This window comes from Sinocyclocheilus grahami, unplaced genomic scaffold, assembly GCF_001515645.1.
Source record: "Sinocyclocheilus grahami isolate Dianchi unplaced genomic scaffold, SAMN03320097.WGS_v1.1 scaffold170.1, whole genome shotgun sequence".
Lineage (NCBI taxonomy): Eukaryota > Metazoa > Chordata > Actinopteri > Cypriniformes > Cyprinidae > Sinocyclocheilus > Sinocyclocheilus grahami.
Window position 1 is genome coordinate 1,619,848 of NW_015505349.1, and position 21,748 is coordinate 1,641,595.

General features: G+C 37.2%; 1 protein-coding gene across 1 annotated transcript in view; it reads right to left on the reverse strand.

Moving 5' to 3' along the window:
* LOC107593422 (collagen alpha-1(XX) chain) overlaps positions 1–21,748 on the reverse strand; it is a 28,647-nt gene that overhangs the window by 4,143 nt on the left and 2,756 nt on the right. The window contains exons 5-29 of the mRNA XM_016283143.1: positions 21,215–21,287; positions 18,926–19,094; positions 18,759–18,842; positions 12,703–12,846; positions 11,589–11,744; positions 9,360–9,548; positions 8,603–8,770; positions 7,979–8,098; positions 7,216–7,380; positions 6,201–6,359; positions 5,946–6,099; positions 5,682–5,752; positions 5,109–5,299; positions 4,230–4,356; positions 4,008–4,147; positions 3,745–3,877; positions 3,520–3,662; positions 2,366–2,495; positions 2,120–2,236; positions 1,850–1,996; positions 1,702–1,758; positions 1,351–1,389; positions 723–861; positions 487–629; positions 260–369 (exon numbers count right to left, since the gene is read on the reverse strand). Of these exons, the coding sequence (XP_016138629.1) occupies positions 260–369; positions 487–629; positions 723–861; positions 1,351–1,389; positions 1,702–1,758; positions 1,850–1,996; positions 2,120–2,236; positions 2,366–2,495; positions 3,520–3,662; positions 3,745–3,877; positions 4,008–4,147; positions 4,230–4,356; positions 5,109–5,299; positions 5,682–5,752; positions 5,946–6,099; positions 6,201–6,359; positions 7,216–7,380; positions 7,979–8,098; positions 8,603–8,770; positions 9,360–9,548; positions 11,589–11,744; positions 12,703–12,846; positions 18,759–18,842; positions 18,926–19,094; positions 21,215–21,287 (3,268 nt within the window). The remainder of the gene's footprint in view (positions 1–259; positions 370–486; positions 630–722; positions 862–1,350; positions 1,390–1,701; positions 1,759–1,849; positions 1,997–2,119; positions 2,237–2,365; positions 2,496–3,519; positions 3,663–3,744; positions 3,878–4,007; positions 4,148–4,229; positions 4,357–5,108; positions 5,300–5,681; positions 5,753–5,945; positions 6,100–6,200; positions 6,360–7,215; positions 7,381–7,978; positions 8,099–8,602; positions 8,771–9,359; positions 9,549–11,588; positions 11,745–12,702; positions 12,847–18,758; positions 18,843–18,925; positions 19,095–21,214; positions 21,288–21,748) is intronic.

A 21,748-nucleotide genomic window follows, 5' to 3' on the forward strand; every position in this document is an offset into this window, starting at 1 on the left:
CACTGAAAAAAAAAAATATATATATATATATATATATACATATATATATATAAAAATGTAAACTTTCAAATGAGGTTTTTCTCTTTTAAGCTGATGTTGAGAAGTGTTTGCCTACATTGTGATTACATTTTTAAAGTGAAATGGCTGATACATACAAATAATAACTATCATTGTTGAAAATCTCCAGTTCATTCCTATGGGACATTCTGTAAAGCTTGTCTGACTGATCGACAGTAACCAAAAAACCTTTCACACAAACCTTATGAAAGCTGCCATAGAAAACTGAGTGGACTTGTGGCTGGTCAAAGGTCAGTTCTTGTATCTCTCCTCTGTAGTCCAGACTGAAATACAGCAGAACCTTCTTCTCAGCTAAATGACAGAACAGAGAATAAGGATCTAATGAACTTGGGATTTACAATTCAATAGCCCTGCTACTGAATTGGAGCCATTCTAGAATTTTATCTACAGAAATGTCCAGGCACTCACGGTCCAGCACCACCCCCATCTTGGGCTGGAAGTCATTGTCCGTGAGCTGCCAGAGTGCAAAGGGCTCCCTGGGTGAATCCTGCAAGAGCCTGAAGGCCGTGCTGATGGTGTGTTCTGGAGAAAAGCCAGCCGGGTGGATGAAGCTGAGATAGACAGACAGACAGGGTGTGAGCACTGAATGAAGGGTGTAACAGCTGTTTAATAATATGTGCATGTGTGTGTTTTGTGTTTCTCACCTTGTGCTCTGGGTCAGCTGTACATCTCTGTAGAGGGTGTAACTGGGTAAGGTGCTGAAGATGAAAGGTTCAGCTGCCACACCCTCGATAGTAGAGTGAGCTCTCTGAGTTAGACCGAATGCTTCCATCATGTCAAAGCCTAGAAAACACACACAAATTCATGTTCATGGTACAGGGCTCAAAATAACTATTATACATTTTTTAAATACATTTATAATATTAAATTATAAATGTATTAAAATAAGAAATAAAAAATATATAAATGAAAATATATCATCAAACATTTAATTCTTCAATATATAATTTGTGTGTGTTGGGCACCAGTGAAATTATGAAGTATTGGCTTGACTGGGCAAACAGAACAATTCTTGCTGTTGAGCCGTGCAGTGGCACAATGTTGTTCTCTTAGAAAAGTAGTAGGCTATAATCTTGGTTATTACTCTGCAAAACTTTGCTCAAAAGTAGAGCATGCCCATGTCTGATACAATGTCTGACATATGCCAAGGTCGTTGATTTGATTCCCAGGGAATGCATGAATTGAACATATGTACACCTAAAATTCCATTTAAGTAATTTTAGATAAAACATCTGCCAAATGCATAAGTGTAAAATGTAAATATGACCATACCTTTAACCACATGATTTCTGATTGTTGTCTCAGGACACACTGAGAAGGAAAGAAAGTCACCATGTTATCTTTGAAGAAAGCTGTTTTTACCACAAGCAGCGTAAAGGGCTGTTCACACCAGAAGTGAAGTAGAAAAGCAAAGCGAATTGCTTTCAGTTCATTTACGTTTACATTGCTGAATGAAGAATCGATCCACTCACCAAAGAAAAACAGCTTTGCTCTGTTGTCAAATTAATTTATTTGGTATGAATAGATGAAAAAAGCGCATTGTTTCAAAATCTTGGTCACGCTGAATATTCATGGAAATATTTGTGTTTGGTGTGAACAGGCCTTAACTGTTGCAACTCTTACCTTCTCTTTGTATGGGATGCAGTTGAGGAGGAACCTGGATTCTCACTGGAGCAGTTGCTTTATAAGAGAATTACATGCTATTACAATTGAGCAAAACATAACATCAGATATTTTTTAGGCTGAAGTATGTCTCCAACAGGATTCTGACCTGTAGGGTGAAGGATAGTGACCGCAGGGCCCTCTACTGTTCCCAGATGGGAGTGCACACTGATGCGGTAGATCGTTTCAGGCTGCAACTCAGAGAAACAGTGGCTGCTGCTAGCAGCATCTACTTTGTCTTCCTTAGTCTGTTTATCTGAGCACAAACATAGAGAGAGAGAGAGAGAGAGAGAGAGAGAGAAATAAATGACCCAAAACAAACTGCCTGTTCAACTTTTTCCAAAAAACAGTTAATGATGCTTTATTTCAGAGCTGGTACCTCTGAGAGCCTGGATGACTATGCGATAACCACTGACAGCTGGTACGGGCCTCCAGGACACACATATACTGGAGTGGTCAGACCGCACCACACTCACACTGCTCACCCGCAGGCTAGCTGGTTGTGCAGAGAGGAGATTAAATACAAGACACATTCTGGCAGTGCAGTGTCAAGTGGAAAGTATATACTTGGTCAGCACACACTAGAGATACTGTATTGATGTGTGTGTGTGTGTGAGAGACTCACTGGTCTTCCCCTGGGCTGAGGCGCTGCCACCCTCTCGGTTGCGGTACTCAGCAGTCACCAGCACACTGTAACGAGTGTCAGGCAGCAGATTCTGCAGCAGGACGTGCCTCTCGCTGCCTGGCAATGACACCTATTTAACCAACATGACAACATTAAACCTCACCTCATTTAAAACACAGCAAACATATTAAGCAATAGTGAGATGCTCCAGGGTTATTATAGTTTTGAATTGAGTTTTTATTTCGATTTTCATTTTATCCGTTAGTTCAGTTTTCTTTTCTTTTTTTGTCATTTTCTATTTTAATATATTTTAAAATGTAATTTATTCCTGTGATGCAACGCTGAATTTTCAGCGGAAATAAATATAGGATGATTTGGTGCTAAAGAAACATTTCTTATTATCAATGTTGAAAACAGTTGTGCTGTCTAATATTTTTGTGAAAACTGTGATACATTTTATTCAGGATTCTTTGATCAATAGAAAGTTCAAAAGAACAGCATTTGTTTGAAATATAAATATAAATATTACTATATCCTTACTGTCACTTTTGATCAGTTTAATGCATCCTTTTTATTTTCTTTTTTTTTAATCTTAAAACTTTTGAATGGTGTGATATCATATGGTGTGATATCAATATTATAATATAATAATAAATTAATATATAGCAGTGTTACATTTCTCAGGGCCATCTAGTGTTATCACTATCAAGATTGAGTGATCAGCTTGATTTTGAGGTCATTGTTATTTTATTAATTTGAGAGTCACTGAATTGTTTTGTAATTTAAAGTTTTTTTTCCAGTTATGTTTTTATTTCAGTTATCATATGTTTTCATTTATTTGGTGAAAACTAGATATTTACGTTGTCTGAAGAAATACGACTGGTGTTTGCCCATTCATAAGTCAATGCCACAATCTTCAGGTGTTGTGGGTGGTTGTCAAGCTATTGCAATGCGGTTGCTAAAGTGGCCTGAGTGGTTTTAAATGCCTTTTTTCTAAATGGTTCTGGGTGGTTGCCATAATAGCTCAAGTAGGCTACCCAAGTCTCTATGGTCCCTAAAAATGGAATCTATAGGGCACATAGATAGAGATAAGACAATTCAAATACACACAGGCAATACAAAATAAGAGGTTTCACTCTTCTAAAAGCACTCACTGTGTTTTCCCTCACATCCCCATTAAGTGGAGTGTATGACACACGGTACTGCAGCACATGAGAGTTGGGGTGAACCCAGGTGACCAGCATACTGACTGCTGTCTCCTCTGAAATGGATAAACTGCTCGGACCGCCTCCAGATACTAAAGCAGCACAAAAAATGCAACAGTTATTCATGTGTTGTAATCAAAGGTATCACGTGCTTATATAAGTGCATATACTCACAGGTGCTGTATCGTATGGCCACAGCCTCACTCTGAGCACCATCGGCATATAATGCAGAGAGTGAAATCTGATATTCCTTATCTTCTTCAACCTCTTCCAAGATTGCCCCCTCACTCTCCCCATCTACTGTCAACTGCAATATGTCCATGAATTACCACTTATTATTACCTTATTATACAGGCTAAAGCACAAATTTATGTAGCTATTTCAATCAGTATTGACTGCACAGACATAACACAGGAAGTGAAAGAGTTGGATCTAACCTGTCTGAGGTCTCCTTCACTGAGAGAGATCCATTTGATGAGATAGGAGACCACGTCATCTGCTGCAGCTTCCCATCGCACTGTTAAGTCACTGCTAGAGAAGTTAGTGACTCTCAGATCTGAGGGAGCTGGGACCCTTACTAGAAGATCAAAGAGCAGATCAACAACATCTTCCAAATTGGAGTAACAAAATAAAACATTAAAAAAATGTGTGTAACTTACAGGTAGTGACATTGGCTGTGATAGGAGTGGACAGGCCCTTTTCGTAGAGAGACTGCACTGACACCAGATACCTGGAGAGGGAAGACAGATTCTGTAGCAACACTGTGTTCACACCTTTGACCTCCACCTGAGAAACAGAGAGAATAAATGAGACATACAATACTGCTCAAAGGTTTGGAGTTGTTAAGTTTTGTTAATGGATTTGAAAGAAGTCTCTTTTTCTCACCAAGGCTGCATTTATCTGATCGAAAATTGCAGTAATATTGTGAAATTGTATTACAATTTAAAAACAACTGTTTTCTATTTGAATCTATTTTAAAATGTAATTTATTCCTGTGATGCAAAGCTGAATTTTCAGCAGCCATTACTCCAGTCTTCAGTGTCACATGAACCTTCAGAAATCATTCAAATATGCTGATTTGGTGCATTTATTATTATCATCAATGTTCAAAACAGTTGTGCTGCTTAATATTTTTGTGGAAACTGTGATACTTTTTTTTTAGAATTCTTTGATGAATAGGACATTCAAAAGATTAGCATTTATTTGTAATGGAAACATTATTAAAGTCTTTAACATCCCTTTTGATCAATTTAATGAGTCATTGCCAGTGCTTGAAGTGGAAAAAAATAAGTGCCGGTACGCACGAAAAAGTGGCAGTACGCTAAAGACTAAAATATTGAAGTGCCGGTACTGCGTACCAGTGCGTACCGGCCCACTTCAAGCACTGGTCATTGCTAAATAAAAGTATTTATTTCTCAAGTTTTTGAACAGTAGTGTAACAAGCTGTACAAGTATTACTAAAATGTGACAAGAAAGAAGACTCAGAGGTTTTGGTGGAACATCAAAAACCTAACAAGTGACTTCTGGGATCTTCTCACCTGCTTGACGTCACTGCCGTGATTGGTGCTGTAGATGATGCGGTGTGCAGGAACATCGACAGCTCCAGGGACCCACGTGATCTTCAGAGTGCTGTGACTGAACATGGGAAACTGCAAACTGAGAGGAGACGGCAATGGAACTGAAAAAAAACAGACAGACGAGTGAAAGAACAAAGGGAATGAGCATAAAACTTAGAGAAAGAGGTCTGCATGGGACTCAATTTGATTTGGTGTGGCAAGAAACTCAACTTCTGAGTTAGAGGGTGTATGACAGGGTCAAGAGCTGAGCATGGGAGTTTGAAAAGTAAAAAATGCTATTTTGTTATTACTGCATTATGAATCAGTTCCAGTTCATGTCAATGAATTGCTTCAAAATGATTCAGTGATTATTTTATGTCAGTCACAAAAGGGTTCGCAAAAGTCCTTCTTTCAAAAGAGCTGCAGCATTTGTGTCCAGAGCAGTTGGTGTAGACATTTTACTACCATATACTGGCTGACAGTTTCCATTCAAGTTTCATGTTATTTTTATCTTTGAGGAACAAAAAGGAAGATCATGGGTTCAGTTATCAGTACCGTCAGGAAATGTCGGTGCGGGAAGTGAATGAACAGCGCTCTCTTGCACCCACAATACTCCCAATTGCTCCCTGGGCACTGCAGCAAAAATGGCTGCCCACTGCGCTAGGAGTGTGTTCATGGTGTGTGTGTGTGTGTGTGTGTGTATTCAATCACTACTCACTGCTGTATGTGTGTGCACTTGGATTGGTAAAATGCAGAGCGAAATTCCAAGTATGTGTAACCACTTGGTTACACACGTCACTTTAGGTTGTTATTTTAAACATGAGAAGCAGCCATCTGTTTTTCTGATCTAATTTATGTCTTTTGCTGGGGATGGTCCAACGCAGGCGCACCTCTCTCGAGCCTAGTCCTACATACTGCAGATCAGTTGGGCTGGGATAGGACAGAACTGGGTCCTGAGTGGGACGCTCTATTCCTTCTCGCAAAAGACACATACCGTTTTGTTTTAATGGGGTTATGTGGTAGAAACCTGTCAGATCAATATAATGAAGGCTAATGTGTGTGTGATTGACCTACTCTTCACTTTAATACGGTCTTCAATCTTGCCACAGAGGATGCGTGCTAGTCTTCCCACCAGTTTACTGAGCAGAGGAAAATCATTCACATTATACACATTTAGCTCCAGCGGTTCAGACGCCACCTGCCTCAACTCTGCCTCATCTGCATTTTTCACACCTGGACATGAGTGGGAAAGAAAGAAAGAAAGAACACTTTATATGTTAATATACACATAACTATAGGTCATTTCAGTATGCATAATATTCAGTATGCATAGTATAACATATACAGTATTTACACTACCATTCAAAAGATTGGGACCAGTAAGATTTTTTAAAAAGAAGTAACACTTGTATTCAGCAAACATGCATAAAATTGTTAAAAACAAAAGTGACAAAGTGATGATGTTACATAAGATTTATATTTAAAATAAATGCTGTTCTTTTGAACTTTATATTCAACGTGAATGTGAAATGAAGGCCAAGTATGGAAACCCATAATCAGAATTTGTCCTCCGCATTTAAACGACCAAGTTAATGCACTCACATTAGGAGCAGTGAGTAGTGAAAATCGAACCTGCGATTAACAAATTTGACTCTCCAACCATTATGCCACAAATGCCCTAAATAATAAATCAAAGAATCCTGAAAATAAGAAATGTTTCTTGACCACAAAATCAGCATACTAAAATAATTTCTGAAGGATCATGTAAAACTGAAGACTGGAGTAATGATGCTGAAAATTCAGCTTTGCCATCACAGGAATAAATTACATTTTAAAATATATTCAAATAAAAAAATCAGTTATTGTAAATTATAATAAAATTTCACTATATTACTGTTTTGATTATATTTTTGATCCAAGAAATGCAGCCTTGGTGAGCAAAAGAGACTTTTCAAAAACATAAAAAAAGATCTTACAGACTCTAAACTTTTGAACTGTTGCGAATTCATTAGCAAACAGCATTCATCTTCACAAGGCACCTCTGAAATTCATTACAATTAATGTGTAATTTGCTAAAAGAGGCTCTCACCTATAGCAATGATCTCTATGCCGGCATTCTTCAGCCTGTTGGCTGCAGCAATAGCATCATCCTGAGATTTCCCATCAGTCAGCAGCAGCAGGAACTGTGGGGTGTTGGGTCGTGCCCCCACCTCCTTCTTCAGATTGTTCTCAAGAGCATGTATGAGAGCCTGGCCTGAAATAATGGCATTATAATGTTAAAAATGAACAGGGAAGATGTTCAAATTTGCAGAAAAACTCTCGTATTGGTTTCATATAGGATTAAGTCAACAGGATTCAGATTATTAGGTAACAAAAAACAAGCAGCCAGAAGATGCTGTGCTTTTAGTAACTTTACAGTGAACAAGATGTGTTGGATATAATGCAAATCAGACTGCCTAAAACCCTCTTTACCGTTGTAAAAAAAATTGCTTATAAATGGTGACAACAACAATATTATAAAAAAAACATAAATGTTCAATAGATATTAAAGGATGCATGACATTGGTTATACTGGTTCTAGCCTGTAATTTTTGTAGCTTGTTAATGTTATCAGTATCAGTCCAATAACTAAAATATGAAGGTATATTTACAGGTAAATGCTTATCTTTAAGGTTGCCTAGCAATGTACATTATTAGACAATATACATTCACAGGGATGCATTTATCTGCATTGTCCAACGACTCTGAATATGGCTCATCCAACAAGAAATTAGACTCTGAGCCTTCCTTTTTAGAACATTTATTAATCCCAGATTGTTAAGAAATATACTGGGTGTAATATCTACAGTTACCTGTGAAAGTGTTGCCTCCCTTGTATCTGAAGTTCCTGATGGCCTCCAGGAGCGGCTCTCTAGAGGTGAAGTTATTAAGATGCCACTCAGTACGTGGATCTCCACTGTACTGAGATAATGCTGAAATGACAACAAATTAATACTTTTAACCAGCAAGGATGCATTAAATTGATCAAGGGTGACAGTAAAGACATTTATAATGTTACAAAATATTTATATTCCAAATAAATGCTGATCCTTTAATTTGAACTTTCTATACATCAAAGAATCCTGAAAAAATGTATTACAGTTTCCACAAAAATATTAAGCGGCACAACTCTTTTCAACATTGATAATAATTAGAAATGTTTCTTGAGCAGCAAATCAGCGTATTAGAATGATTTCTGAAGGATCATGTGACACTGAAGACTGATGCTGAAAATTCAGCTTTTCTTCACAGGAATAAATTTCATTTTAAACTATAGTTAAATAAAAAAAAACTTATTTTAAACTCTAATAACATTTCTTACAGATGCCAAACTGAATGGTAATGTATAAACGTAAATATTTAAGTTTTTTTTTATTTAAGCTTTGAAACTGCAATGCATATACAATGTATATAGATGATATGAAATAACATCTCACCTATTTGCACACCCTGTGGTCCAATGTGAAAGGGGACAGCCAGGCCCTCCAGGAAGTCACGCACTTTTCTGAAGTTTGTGCGGCCGATGCTCCAGGATCCGTCTACCAGAAGGACCAGATCAGCCTGAGCTCCAGCACTGCATTCAAACGGCTTTCGTGTGGAAACAGCTTAAGACACATGGGCAGGAGTCAACACACTGCCGTTTTAATAAAGCGTAACATCAAGCGTTAAGCAGTGGAACTTAAACTGAGTGTGAGAATGTCTTTTAATGTCTCTTAGACTGTGCATGTTTGTAGTTATATTTTGCTGTGAGGGGTATTCACAGGTCTTTTCACACCTGAAATCATTTTGCAATCCTCTCTGCTCCTTATACAAAACAATTTTTGCAAAATCCTATTTGTCAATACATATACTGTTCCTCAATGGTGCATTCCCTATGTGTGTGTTTCTTTTACAGATGGGAGGAAGGAGGGAACAAATTTCAGTCCTGAGGGCACACAAGAGGCCCTGATAACAACCTACACAGTGTCATTAACTCTGTTTTGTCCCTAATTCTGTTATTAGCCCTCACTACACAGACACCGGAAACATCAACCCGTCTCATTAACTCTGTTAAACACCGACCCTAACACAGTCAATGTGCATTTTACATTTATATTTGCATATGAGGTCAATAACAATGAGCACGGATTGATTTTTCATTAACTGTTTGACCATCTGATTGATTTAATTAATCTGAAATGTGAGTGGCATTACCTGTGACAGTTTGGGTTGAGGTGGTTTTTCTCGGTTTGTTGGTGATGGTGACCTCTTCTCTCACCGACTTCCCTCCATTTTCTTCTTGATCATTTTTATCCTCGGTCTTGGATCGATTCTTGTCCTTCTTTTTCTTTTCTTTGGTGTTTCTGTCAACTTCTGGCTCAAGCTCAGGTACAGCAGGAGACTCTATAGGAGTAGAAAGACATTATGAGTTAAAGATAAATAGCTAAATATACTGCAGCTAAAAAAGAATCTGTTAGATGACATCAAAAGCTTAAATAAAATGTATGTTAATTTGGTTACTGTTTGGTTTCTGAAGAATATTTGAAATTTTTGACTGAAAAAAATCACTGACAGTTAGATGAGTAACAATAGCGATTGATGGTGTCTGTAGTATTCCTACACTCCATCTCATTCTAAATGCACACTCAGCACAGCTGGGCAGCTTCCTCTCCTTGTCCAGTCTCCTGTTCCATTACAGCTGCATTAATTACAGGCATTTGGGGGATGAATGGACTCTTATTAATAGGTTAGATAGTAGAGCTGGCGCCAGTTCAACCATCTGTAGCTCCACCAGTAAAACCCTGATAATGACAGAGAGACTACGGGACGGAAGGTCAGCACAGAGTTCCTCTGCTTTGTACACCCAGTTGGGCAGGAACTATAAAGTATGTTTGGTTTGTCACTAAGAAATGTTATGCTGTTAATACTTCATTTTAGTAACACTGTTTCACACATGGAGCTTGGAGCCAAAACTGCAACAGCAGGTGTACACCGAGCTTTCACACTAAAAATACTTTAATGCAATCAATTATTATTACACTCTAAAAAATGCTGGGTTGTTTCAACACAACTTTGGGTCAAATATGGACTAACCCAACTTTTGGGTTAAAAATTTAAGGTAAAAATTTAACCCAACAGTTGGGTTAGTCCATATTTGACCCAGAGTTGGGTTGAAACTACCCAGCATTTTTTAGAGTGTAACATAAATCTAAAAATACTGAAACTGTATTACCTATAAAATATCAACATCAACACATATTTTACGTGATAATCGCTAGAATTATGCCTAGAACACAATATTAAGAAATATACACTACTGTTCAAATGTTTTTGGTTTGTAAGATTTTTTTTTGAAGGAGTTCTCTTATGCTCACCAAGGTTGCATTTATTATTAATAACATAGAAAAAACAGTACTATTGCAAAATATAATTACATTTACAATAACGGTTTTCTATTTGAATATATTTTAAAATGTAATTTATTCCGGTGTGGACATGGTGATATGCTGATTTTCAGCTCAAGAAACATTTTTAATATTATCAATGTTGAAAACAGTTGTGATGCTTAATATTTTTGTGGAAACAGTGAAACGGAAGCTCCTGTCGCCAAGTCAAATTCCTTGTGTGTGTAAACATACTTGGTAATAAAGCTCCCTCTGATTCTGACTTAATTTTTTTGGATTCTTTGATGAATAGAAATTTCAAAAGAACAACATTTATCTGAATTTTATTTTCAACAATGTATGTCTTTACTGTTACTTTTGATCAATGCAATGAATCCTTGTAGAATACAAATATTTATTCATTTAAAAACATATTTATTACTGACCCCAAACTTTTGAACAGCAGTATATAAAACTTTAAAAGCCTATTTCCCAAAAGATTGTGTTGACATTGACAAATACATACATAGTTCTATCACGACAAATCTCAGACGATTTTAGCATTGTAATGGATATGACAATGTTAATGTATTTGGTCTTGGTGGAACAGATCTGCTACGCTGCTGCTGCTGTTGGTTATTGCTTTTGTTATAGATTATTGCTGCTGCTGCAAAGCAAGTACAGGAATTTGCTACTGCCAATACATACCCCGATACGGTGCTGTGAGTATTTAAGATATACTGCTGCTGCACAAGTAGCATACTGTATATAATAACTCATAGCAGATCTATACAGGTGGAGCTGGGGAAGGGGAAGGGTGGAGGGAAATGCTCTAGTGAAAGCTAACCAGCCATTTAAATGTAAAGCAGTAAGCTCATTGGCTGCGTATGCAACATGAACCAATCAGCTTGTGCCAAATAGTTTAACGCTGTGAATATAATCAGTTTGCTTTAACAACCCATCAGCCTGCGCCATCTAGACTTTCAGAACAGAACTTTTTAACTCAGGACAAGCATTTAACTCCTAGGAAACTGGCAGACAATGTTTGCAGATCCTCTACCTGTAGTCGTTGGTTCTCGGTAGAGCACAGTGGGAAAGGCCGCTAGAGCCTCAGTCACGTCATCCACCTCTCCAGATCCAGAACCAATGGAGTGAGTTTTTTTCTTCTGCTCTCTGTTCCCACTACGGATCAGCTCATCCTCACGCAACCCATCGACTGAGAGGAAATGATGAACAGGGAAAGAGTGTGTGTAAACTATTTTTGCTGATTTATTTATTAGGTAAATCCTATAATATAAAACAAGTGTTTAAGCCCCATTTTATTAACACCTTTCTGACATATAAGCAGATCCACATGGAAAAACTGAGTTATTGCTTAGGCTTTTATGAGGGAACAATGAAATAATCCCCCTCAGACAAGCAAGCATGGCCCTCTAGCCAAACCACACAACTGGCCTGTCCAGACCTGCACGAGGCGACACAGTAACCTACTCTTCCAACCTTTCATCCCAACATATCACAGATGTTTGGCATAGTCTGCATCTTTTGACAATGACAACACCAGGCTATTATGGAATAAAATCTGATCTCCTATAACAAAATGCTTTTATCACTGGTATTTACATTCTTATTTTAGCAGTTACAGCTGGAGTGAAATCTGAATGCTAAGTCAGGTATTTCATCATTTCATATCAGGTTTCTTTCAGGGAGGTCATTTTGGTGGGACATTGATGTGTTTTAAAGGGAATTCCAAAAGTGTTTTGTGCCTGTAAAGACACAAGTGTCAGTCCCAGGCTGTAATCCAGCAGGAATCCACCATTCCACACTGTCAATTACAGACAGTTCCCTTTTGAACACTGTCTGTGTGTGTGTGTGTGTGTGTGTGTGTGTGTGTGTGGAGTATGTAATGTGTTAAAAGGGATTGTTTCTGTACTTTGGAACTTTGTGCTGACAGCTTATGACCGCTGGGAACTTCGACGTACAGATTTCTGCTTCTTGTGCACAAAAAGCACTTTGGGAAGATCCCCCACCTCCAACAACAAATCAGAAGGGAAACCTCTAATCTGAATTTAACTTTAAGGCATACTGTAACTTACACCACCGAACAGCACCCTAGGACAATTCTAACCACATTCACAACCACATAGCAACATCCTCTAATCCTCCACTCTTACCAGTGAAGCGTCTTTTTGCAATGAGCTTCTCCTGTGTCCCATTGAGCACCATAACTTGGAGGAGATACTCCTGTCTGGGGTCCAGGCCTGCCACTGTTGCACGGCCGCGTATGGTAGTGAGCATCAGCTCTGGCTGAGGAACCTCTGGAAAAGAGCAAGAAAGGGTGATTTAGATTTAAAGGGGTCATGATATGATGTTGCTAAAAAGAATATTATTTTGTGTATTTGGTGTAACGAAATGTGTTTATGCGGTTTAAGGTAAAAAAAAACACATTATTTTCCACATACTGTACATTATAGTTTCTCCTCTATGCCCCGCCTTTCTGAAATGCTTCGATTTTTACAAAGCTCATCGGTCTGAAAAGCGAGGTGTGCTGTGATTGGCCAGCTATCCAGTGCGTTATGATTGGCCGAATACCTCAAGCGTGTGACGGAAATGTTACACCCCTTACCATATTGTGATGCCCTGTGAAGCCGGAGCGATGATTCAAAAACATGAAAACCCATTATAAACGAGGCATTCATTGCATCCAGTGGGGACATAATTATGGATTATAATGATTTATACTGTCTTTTTACGCATTGCGTTGCGTTGCATCGCGCCGCGTAAACATAAAACCATGTCTGCATTTGTGATCGGAGAAATGACAAACAACAAGCCCTAATCTACACTGCTCACTTTAAATATAAAGAAACGTACTTACAGTCTGTGAGTCAGAACAGCCGGCATTGTAGTCTACTCTACCAGGATCAGGAAACAGTCCTCCATAAAATATGCTGCACACATCTGAATGTTTGGGTTGAAGTGTTCTGGAACAGTGTTGTAAATACAACTTAACCACTGATTTCTAGTCGTGTTCATTTTTGGAAAGCCAAACAAAGTAGTTTCGCTTTCGCAACGAAACACAGCGTCACACACGGTGGCCTAGAGTGAGCAGAGGCCGGGGGCTAGAGTGAGGAAAAGCCGGAGGGCTAGAGTGAGGAAAGGTCGGAGGGCTAGAGTGAGCAGAGTTACGCCTTCTTTCTTTGCGTGAACATTTGGGCGGCGTTATGCAAATCTTCCCACATCGTGACGTAGACATGTGGGGGGCGTGTTAGAACGAGCCGTTTTAGGTAGGTGTGGTTGACTCTCAACTTTTATGAAGAATATCTCTTTGGATTTGAGACTTTAGTCTTTGCAACTTTACAGATCTTCTTTATGCACCAAGAGCTTGTAACACTCAAAAGAGAAAGGAAAAATTGAAATCGCATCATATGACCCCTTTAAAGCAGTTTGTGTGTGTAATTTATATGCCACTAGCATCACCAAACACTTCTATTGGATGGAGAAGCAGATAGTCCCATCCCAAACTCACGCCATCGCTTGAGCTAAGGATGTTCGCTTGAATTTTTTTATATAAAAAGGTTTATTGTACTATTTGCAATGTTCCTGATCATTTCAGTCTGAACAGTTTGAGACTGAGATTATTTTGTGAACCCGTCATAATGTAATGCAGCTTTGCAAAGTTGAAATTGAATGACAGGGTTAAAATACAGTTCACTTTTGACTGCACAGCAAACCTGCAGCTTACTAAGTGTCAGAGGGTGGAAAATGGTCGTAAAAAAAAAAACTTACTGCTTTTGTCTTAAAAAAATATTAGGAGTGCATCTATTTAAAAAAAAAAAATTATAAAAAAAAAATATACATATATATATAAAACAAAAATGTAATCATTTAAATAATTATGTAACAAAAAATTCAATTAAGGTGAATTGCAGTTTTAAGTAATTTTATGTGATCAAAACTAAAATCAAGTATTTACTTGTGAAAAGTGATTATTGCCGTTACACATTTTGAAGGCTGTGCCTTCCGGAGGTCACATTTGTTGGCCACATACATCAACATATTTTTTAGAAAAGTTACCATTATAAAATTGAATATAATTCCTTGTGAGGCATAAATTACAGTAATTTCTGTCTTTCTTTGGAATATAAATGTTGCTTTTCTGAAAAGAGACAGACTTGATGACGCATGCGACTGACAAACGCAACCACCGGAAGGCGCAGACTTCGAAATCAGGCACAGCATGTGGGTTTTCATTTCAAGGTACGAGGGAAAATAAGAGCAGTAAATTATTATACTTATATAGAGAATGGGCAGTGAGAAATTGCAAAGAAGACCACAGTGTGTGAGATTTTATTGTAAAACATGAACTTCTATTTCTGTCTGTCTCTGCCTGGAGCACTGTGGGCATGTGTGCTGTTTGTTTTGCTGTGTGAACTTTCTCAAGACTGCAGCAGACCTGTCTGAACTCACCTAACTGAGCACGGGGCGGAACAGTAGATGAGAGAGACAAAGATAAAGACGGAGAGAGAGAGAGAGAGAGAGAGAGAGAGAGAGAGAGAGAGAGGGGAAGAGAGTGTGTGATTGCGTGTGTGTCTGTGTGTCACGGAGAGAGAGAGGGGGAGAGTGTGTGTGTGTGTGTGTGTGTGTGTGTGTGAGTGAGAGAGAGAGGGGGAGAGTGTGTGTGTGTGTGTGTGTGTGAGAGAGAGGGGGAGAGTGTGTAGGGATTTAACTTAAAGATATGGACACACATGTAAAGTGGTCAAATAAAACAAGACGAGAAGTCAGAAAGAAGAGATATGAGCAAAGTTTATGACTATCCTGATTCAATCATTGCTCAAAAATTCCTCACCTGTTCTGAATGCTTACTCAGTGGGACAAGAATGTACTGCACTACAAAGAAAGAAAGAAAGAAAGAAAGAAAGAAAGGCCCTTGATAATGTCTGGCTTAAATTTACAATTCGTTATTAATTTTTAATAAGGTGATAATACATCATAATATTCAAGTTTCTTTTAAAAATAAGTAACTTTTCTATCTGTTTGATTTATTTACTGACAAACACAGGTGCTTTTTTGTTTCTAAATCTCAAATGCTGTGATTCAGTGGAATCCAGTTCCTGTTATGTGTAGGAGACAAAATGTGGGTGTTTCCACAGAGCAGCGGATGATTTAATCTCCCCTGGAGCAACCAGTTATGACTGCTATACGCGATGTTGATCATGACAATCAGTGAGATTTGTTTTTTGTTTTTTTTGATAGAAAGACATTTTAAAAAATGTATTCTTTATTAAGAATTATTATCTATTTAGCAAGGATGCATTAAATTGATTATAACTGACAGTTAGGATTTCTACATTGTTACTTTTTAACTTTTTAATTAACAAAGAATCCTGAAAAAAAGTTTTATGGTTTCCACAAAAAAAAACAAATAAACAAACAAAACTAAGCAGTTTATATTATAAAATATTAAACTGTTTTAAACATTGATAATAAGAAGAAATATTTATTGAGAAGCAAATCAGCATATTCGAATGATTTCTGAAGGATCATGTGCCACTGAAGACTGAAAATTGTAAAATATAAAATCAGTTTTAATTTTAAACTGTAAAAATATTATTTCACAATAGTACTATATTATAAAAGCAGGGACTTTCATGCACTGTAAAAAAATGTTTTTATCAGGTATAAAAATTATGACAGATTAGATTTAATTCAAGTAAAAATATATCGTATTTTTAATATAATATTATAATATTGTAATATATTATTACTGTTGTTAAATTAACATGTTGAATTCAAGTAAAATGATTATTATTATAATTATTACTATTATATATGACGATTAACTGCATTAGATTAAAGCAATAGAAGTCCTTTTAAGGGTGAAATTCAGTAGAAATAGCTTCTTAAGGTAACATTTTTACAGTGTGGAAACAAATAAATATCCATGCTCTGCATTAACTGGCAGTGGATCAGAAGCAAAAGAAAGCATTCTGGCCGACACAGCAGCACCACCAGCCCAGAAGTAAACAAATGTGCGGCCAACTGCTCAGACAAAAACAGTGAGGAAAGCACATGCGCAGCATGTATCCTCTAGGGATGACAGAGATATCAAGAGGCCTAGAGAGGACACATAAATTATTCCAGGCATTTTAAAGGCAAATTTCTTTCCCAAATGTAGCAACATCCACCAAGGCCTATGTGCAGTTGTCTAGGGAATCCATAGTGTTGCACAATGGCCTCAGGGAACAAGTTTACATTCTAGACTATTCTTTTCTGCTGTGCTGTTAACCAATAATTTCCTTCCCTTAAAAAAAAAAAAAAAAATCAGTATCCTTTGGCTAAAAAAGGAGTTTAAAATGTTAGTGTTTCTGCACTGTTACAGGTTTTTCATTGTTTTGTGGGGTTTCAACACACTTTTCTAGCAAGTGGGTTGTAAATTTGGTCCCATTAGGACTTTTAGGAATGCAGATGACATTTCACTAACAAAACAAAAGCTGTGTGTTTTCTGAAGGTATTTCAGATGCTATCCTAACTAATCAAGACAGAATAAATTATTTGTGGATGCATTTACTGATGTCTTATCAATGTGATATATTATAGGTACCATATAATAGTACCAGCATTAACATTCAGAAAACACAGTTATAATGAGATATCATTTCATAATCGGAATTAACGGTTAAAAGTATCATTTCTGTTCCACTAGGAAACTACCGGTAATATGTAAACGAATGGTATACTTATGTTTGTTTCAGTCAGGACCACTTCGTCAAAGTATATTTATTACAATAATATAGCATACAGTTAGTGTTGGCGGTATGGTTCTGTTCTGGGCAAAACTCCCCACGCCTGTCCATGCAGCCATGCTTGGACGGAGCGGGGAGAGCAGCAAGTCAAACCCCCCTGGGGTACAGAACAGATCCAGTATATGCATTGCATACATAATTACAATTCACAATTTACAGGAGTTGTAGAAAATACAAAATACATGATAAGAGAATGCTTGCAATATAGTGAACTGTATACGAAGAAAAGGAAAAAAGGTTCCGTTAGGTGGAGTTGGGGTTGGAGGAGGGAGTTGATTTGCGCGCAGCGATGCGATAGAAGAGACGCTAGAGAATGGGAATTTAAATGGACCGCTGTGATAAGTGTCAAAACTGGATTGGTACACGTCAGGAACAGCTGACTATCAGCTGATGCGAGCTTGACTGACGTGGCCTGTCTGACCTAACACAATGCTTGATTTCTGCACACTTAGGTTAGGAATATTTTAACATTCAAAGCTACACACTTCACCTTTAAACAAATAAGAAAGGGAATGTAGTTCTGCACCAGAAGGGAGCTATATGTGGATTGCTATTTTTGTTTGTGGGCATGAATGCTACTTGACCCTTAATTTTATTTTGAAGTGCACAGGCATTGCATTTTGGTTAGAAAAGAGGACATCTAATTATGGAAGCACCAATAATTATCTACAGTTCTCAAATTCTGACCATTTTCAAGGATGCCGACACATTTGTGCAAAAATACAGAAACAAACACAGTTTGGGGCTTACAAAATGTGATCATATTTAGATTTTATTTTATCGTCATCTGCCGGCTTTTAAGTGTGCTTATTTATTTTTATTTATGTGCTTTATTAGATTTTTACTTTTTCATGTTTTAATTTACATATATTTATATAGTATTCAAATTTAATATCGCCCAATTTTTCAGTTATCAGTCATAACATAAAAATAATTCTCAACATCAGGCAAAGTTTTAATGTTGATTCATATCTAGAAAAAAAATTCTGACCAATGAATGGCTTTTGTATTTGTTTGTGATGACTAGATAAGGATTTTTTTTTAATGATTTTATAGAGATCACACTCATAAAAGTAATTTCTATGCAGCAAATTATTTAAGAACTGAGCATAGCTAGAAAAAAAATCTACATTGTTAGATTCTACAAAATTATTTATACAAAATAACGGTGCTTTCAAATTGTATTAATTTCTATTGTTTTTCCAGGCCTCACAATCAGTTTTGAAAAACATTAATATTTCCACATTTTCCAGGACTATGGAACCTACACTGCTGTTCAAAAATGTGTCTTTTATGCTCAACAAGTCTGCATTAATTTGATCAAATATACAGTAAGAACAGTAATATTGTGAAATGTTTTTATTATAAAATATATTTATTTTCATATATTTTAATACATTAAAAAAAACTGGTGTCTGACTGACCTTCATTAAGAAGAAACAGAGGAAAGAGGCCCAGGAACATGAGAGGCTGCAGATGATACATAGTGTCTATGGGGTTCTGAAGGCCTGTGTGGCAAAGAGAAGGACATAAGAGTCACGAGAATTCACCACTTCACCATATAACCAACACACATAACATGTTGACTTACCAAGCTCTGCTTTCTGCATGAGCACTTGAGTGAGAGTCCAGCGGATCCCTCCAATAAAAGAGGCCAACAGGACCATAATGAAACCTTCCAGATTAAACTGAGTGGACTTGAGAGTGAACATGAACAGACCACTAGTTATCAGCAACACCACAAGGATCAGGAATGGGTTCTGTTAGATTCAAAAGAGTCAGGCAGCACACATTACTACAACAAACACCAAGTCGAGGAAACACATCAACACAGAAAACAAAACTGCATTCATGACTTTTAATGGGGTCTTTAATGCAGCTAAAATCAAAAGTAATCATGGACTGGTTTATAATGGCCTCCTGTTAGTTTTACAATTGATTTTCTTAAATCACCTAATGGCTTGGCAACTGCATGTTTTACTGATTGCTTGCCATTAATGTTCCAGCACGACTCCCAGAATATGTGAACATTTTGAAGTACCAAAACTGGAGAGGCAGCGTACAGCTTTTATGCATTTATGAAACACTGCTTTATTTTCCTTCTCTTTCTTTATTTAGTTTAATAACCACTATAAACATACATATTATGTAATGTATGACAAAATACCAGCTGTCCAGGCTTAAAGGTTGTTTAATTTGAGTTATTTTTGATAGGATATATTTACGTCTGATGTTTTTTTTAATAGTCTATGCTTCATATGAAATATAATAACATAGATCAACCTTTCTCTTTCCAGTTTGCACTGTTTTTTTTCAAACACCACTTTGTTTAATCTTTGACAAAGTAATATTTTTTTGAATGGATGTCAATAGAGGAGAGGTTTCAATATGCTGAATTCAGTACGCTGACTTTCATGTGAAAACAGCTGAACACTTTATGAACTGACAGCCTGTCTTCAAAGTGTTTACCATTAAGCATTAATTTAGGAGTGAGCTGTACTTGGAAATTACACTGAAATGAATGCTGTTTTATAAGAAAATTCACAGAGAACTTTGTTTTTATTTCTGTTTTATTTTATGGTATCTGCAAGCAATGAAAGAGTGTTGTAAAAATGAAAGCCATTCAAAAGCAGCAATTATAATAATTTTGTTTATGATTTATTTATTTATTTTATGGTTTATGATCTTTTGTTTTGGCTAGTAGAAATTCTGAATGGCTGATAACATTTAGCAGCCAAATTGTCTGGTGAGTAAAAAAGTTCATTTTCAAACCCTGACTGTGACTCTCTCCAACTCTCTCGGTGTCTGTAAAGGTGTGAACCAAATGGCCCATATAACCAAGTGATCTGTGAAATCACTGTTGCCAATTATTTTTAATGGAAAGTACCAAAACCTGTAAAAAGTCGCTAAACTACATGTTCTAATTAGCATATTCATTGCATCATTACGTCATATTTGCATTCTGTCTAGTGTCAGCCCTTTGTTTGCTTCTCTACTCTGTGCTCACTTACTGTACTTTAATACAGCTGAATTCCCAATAAAGCTGTTCTCATTTAGATATTTTTTTTCTGTTTATGTTGTCAGACAACAGAATGAATATGAAATAGTGACTGAAACGTGGCCCAGTACGACTACATGTTAACCAGCAGTGACATCCAAGCTGCTGAAATCCTGATTTATAATCAAGAAGTCATCTGACAAAATCACCATAGACATAAGATAAAGACAAAAGCTGTGCAGTGACTTTGGCTATATTTACATGTTAATTGTTCACTAAGGGAAAACGTTAGAAGCAAAAGAATGTCTTTTTAACCATTACATTGGCGAGACACCCAAATGACTGCTTAGCCAAATACAGAAACACCTATCAAGACAAACACACTAAGTGGTAAAATCAACTTAACATCTCACATGCAGTTCCCAAATTTTTCGTCTCACAATGTGACCTCTCAGAAAAACTCACAGCTTTTAATAAACAGCATTTTAACAGTCTTTTAACGATCTGCTGTTAACATACTTCATCATCCATCACCACAGTAGGAATCCACTCTCTTTGAAATGTCTAGTGTACTTTAACCATCACACTTTATAACATGCTGTTCTCTGGTCTGGGTTGGGGGGGCAGTACAACTACATGTTAACCAGCAGTGACATCCAATGATTATAATGATTATATGGACACATAGAGAGAGCAGTTCAGTTCAGCAAAGTTCACATAAAAAGATGTCTTATGAAATACGGCACGTTGCTGTCTATGGGTAACTGGACAATGCATCTTGATATGGCCTTTATTCTGTGCAACAGCTAATACTTTACTTTATTGCATGAAATAGCTGACTTTAAGTCCTTTATTCAAGAATCAAGTGTATTTTACACTTACCGGCACCTCCAGCTTGAAGACCAGAGAGAAAAACAGAATGAAGAGAACGGCTGAAGACTTGGTCATGGTGTACCTACAAGAGATATTTTAAGCTTGCTTTGATTTCATCCAGTCAGAGGATATCAAATATGTTTGATATTTTGAGCCGATTTCAGAACATAGGCTGTGTCCGAAAGCCTAGGCAGCTGACTTGCTGCTCTATCAGTTTTTGCACGAAGGCACCTCATGAAATGGATTTCAGACAGGCTTCTGAGGCAGCAACATTTTTATTTTTTTAGCTCAACCGTCACAGAATGGAACACACAGGATTGTGGGATATCAAAGGCAGCGAAGGATACATTTATGCTGCCTTCAAAAATCGATCAGATGAAGGTATCTCATGAGACAGGAAGTGAAGCTAACTTTGGATTCACACGTGCCTTGATGCCTTCCTGCCTTGGAATGCTGCCTTCCGAAGGCAGCATTTTAGAGCTTTCGGACGCAGCCATAGTGTTTTAATATCATGCATCTCCTAGCAACAAGGTGCATGTTTCT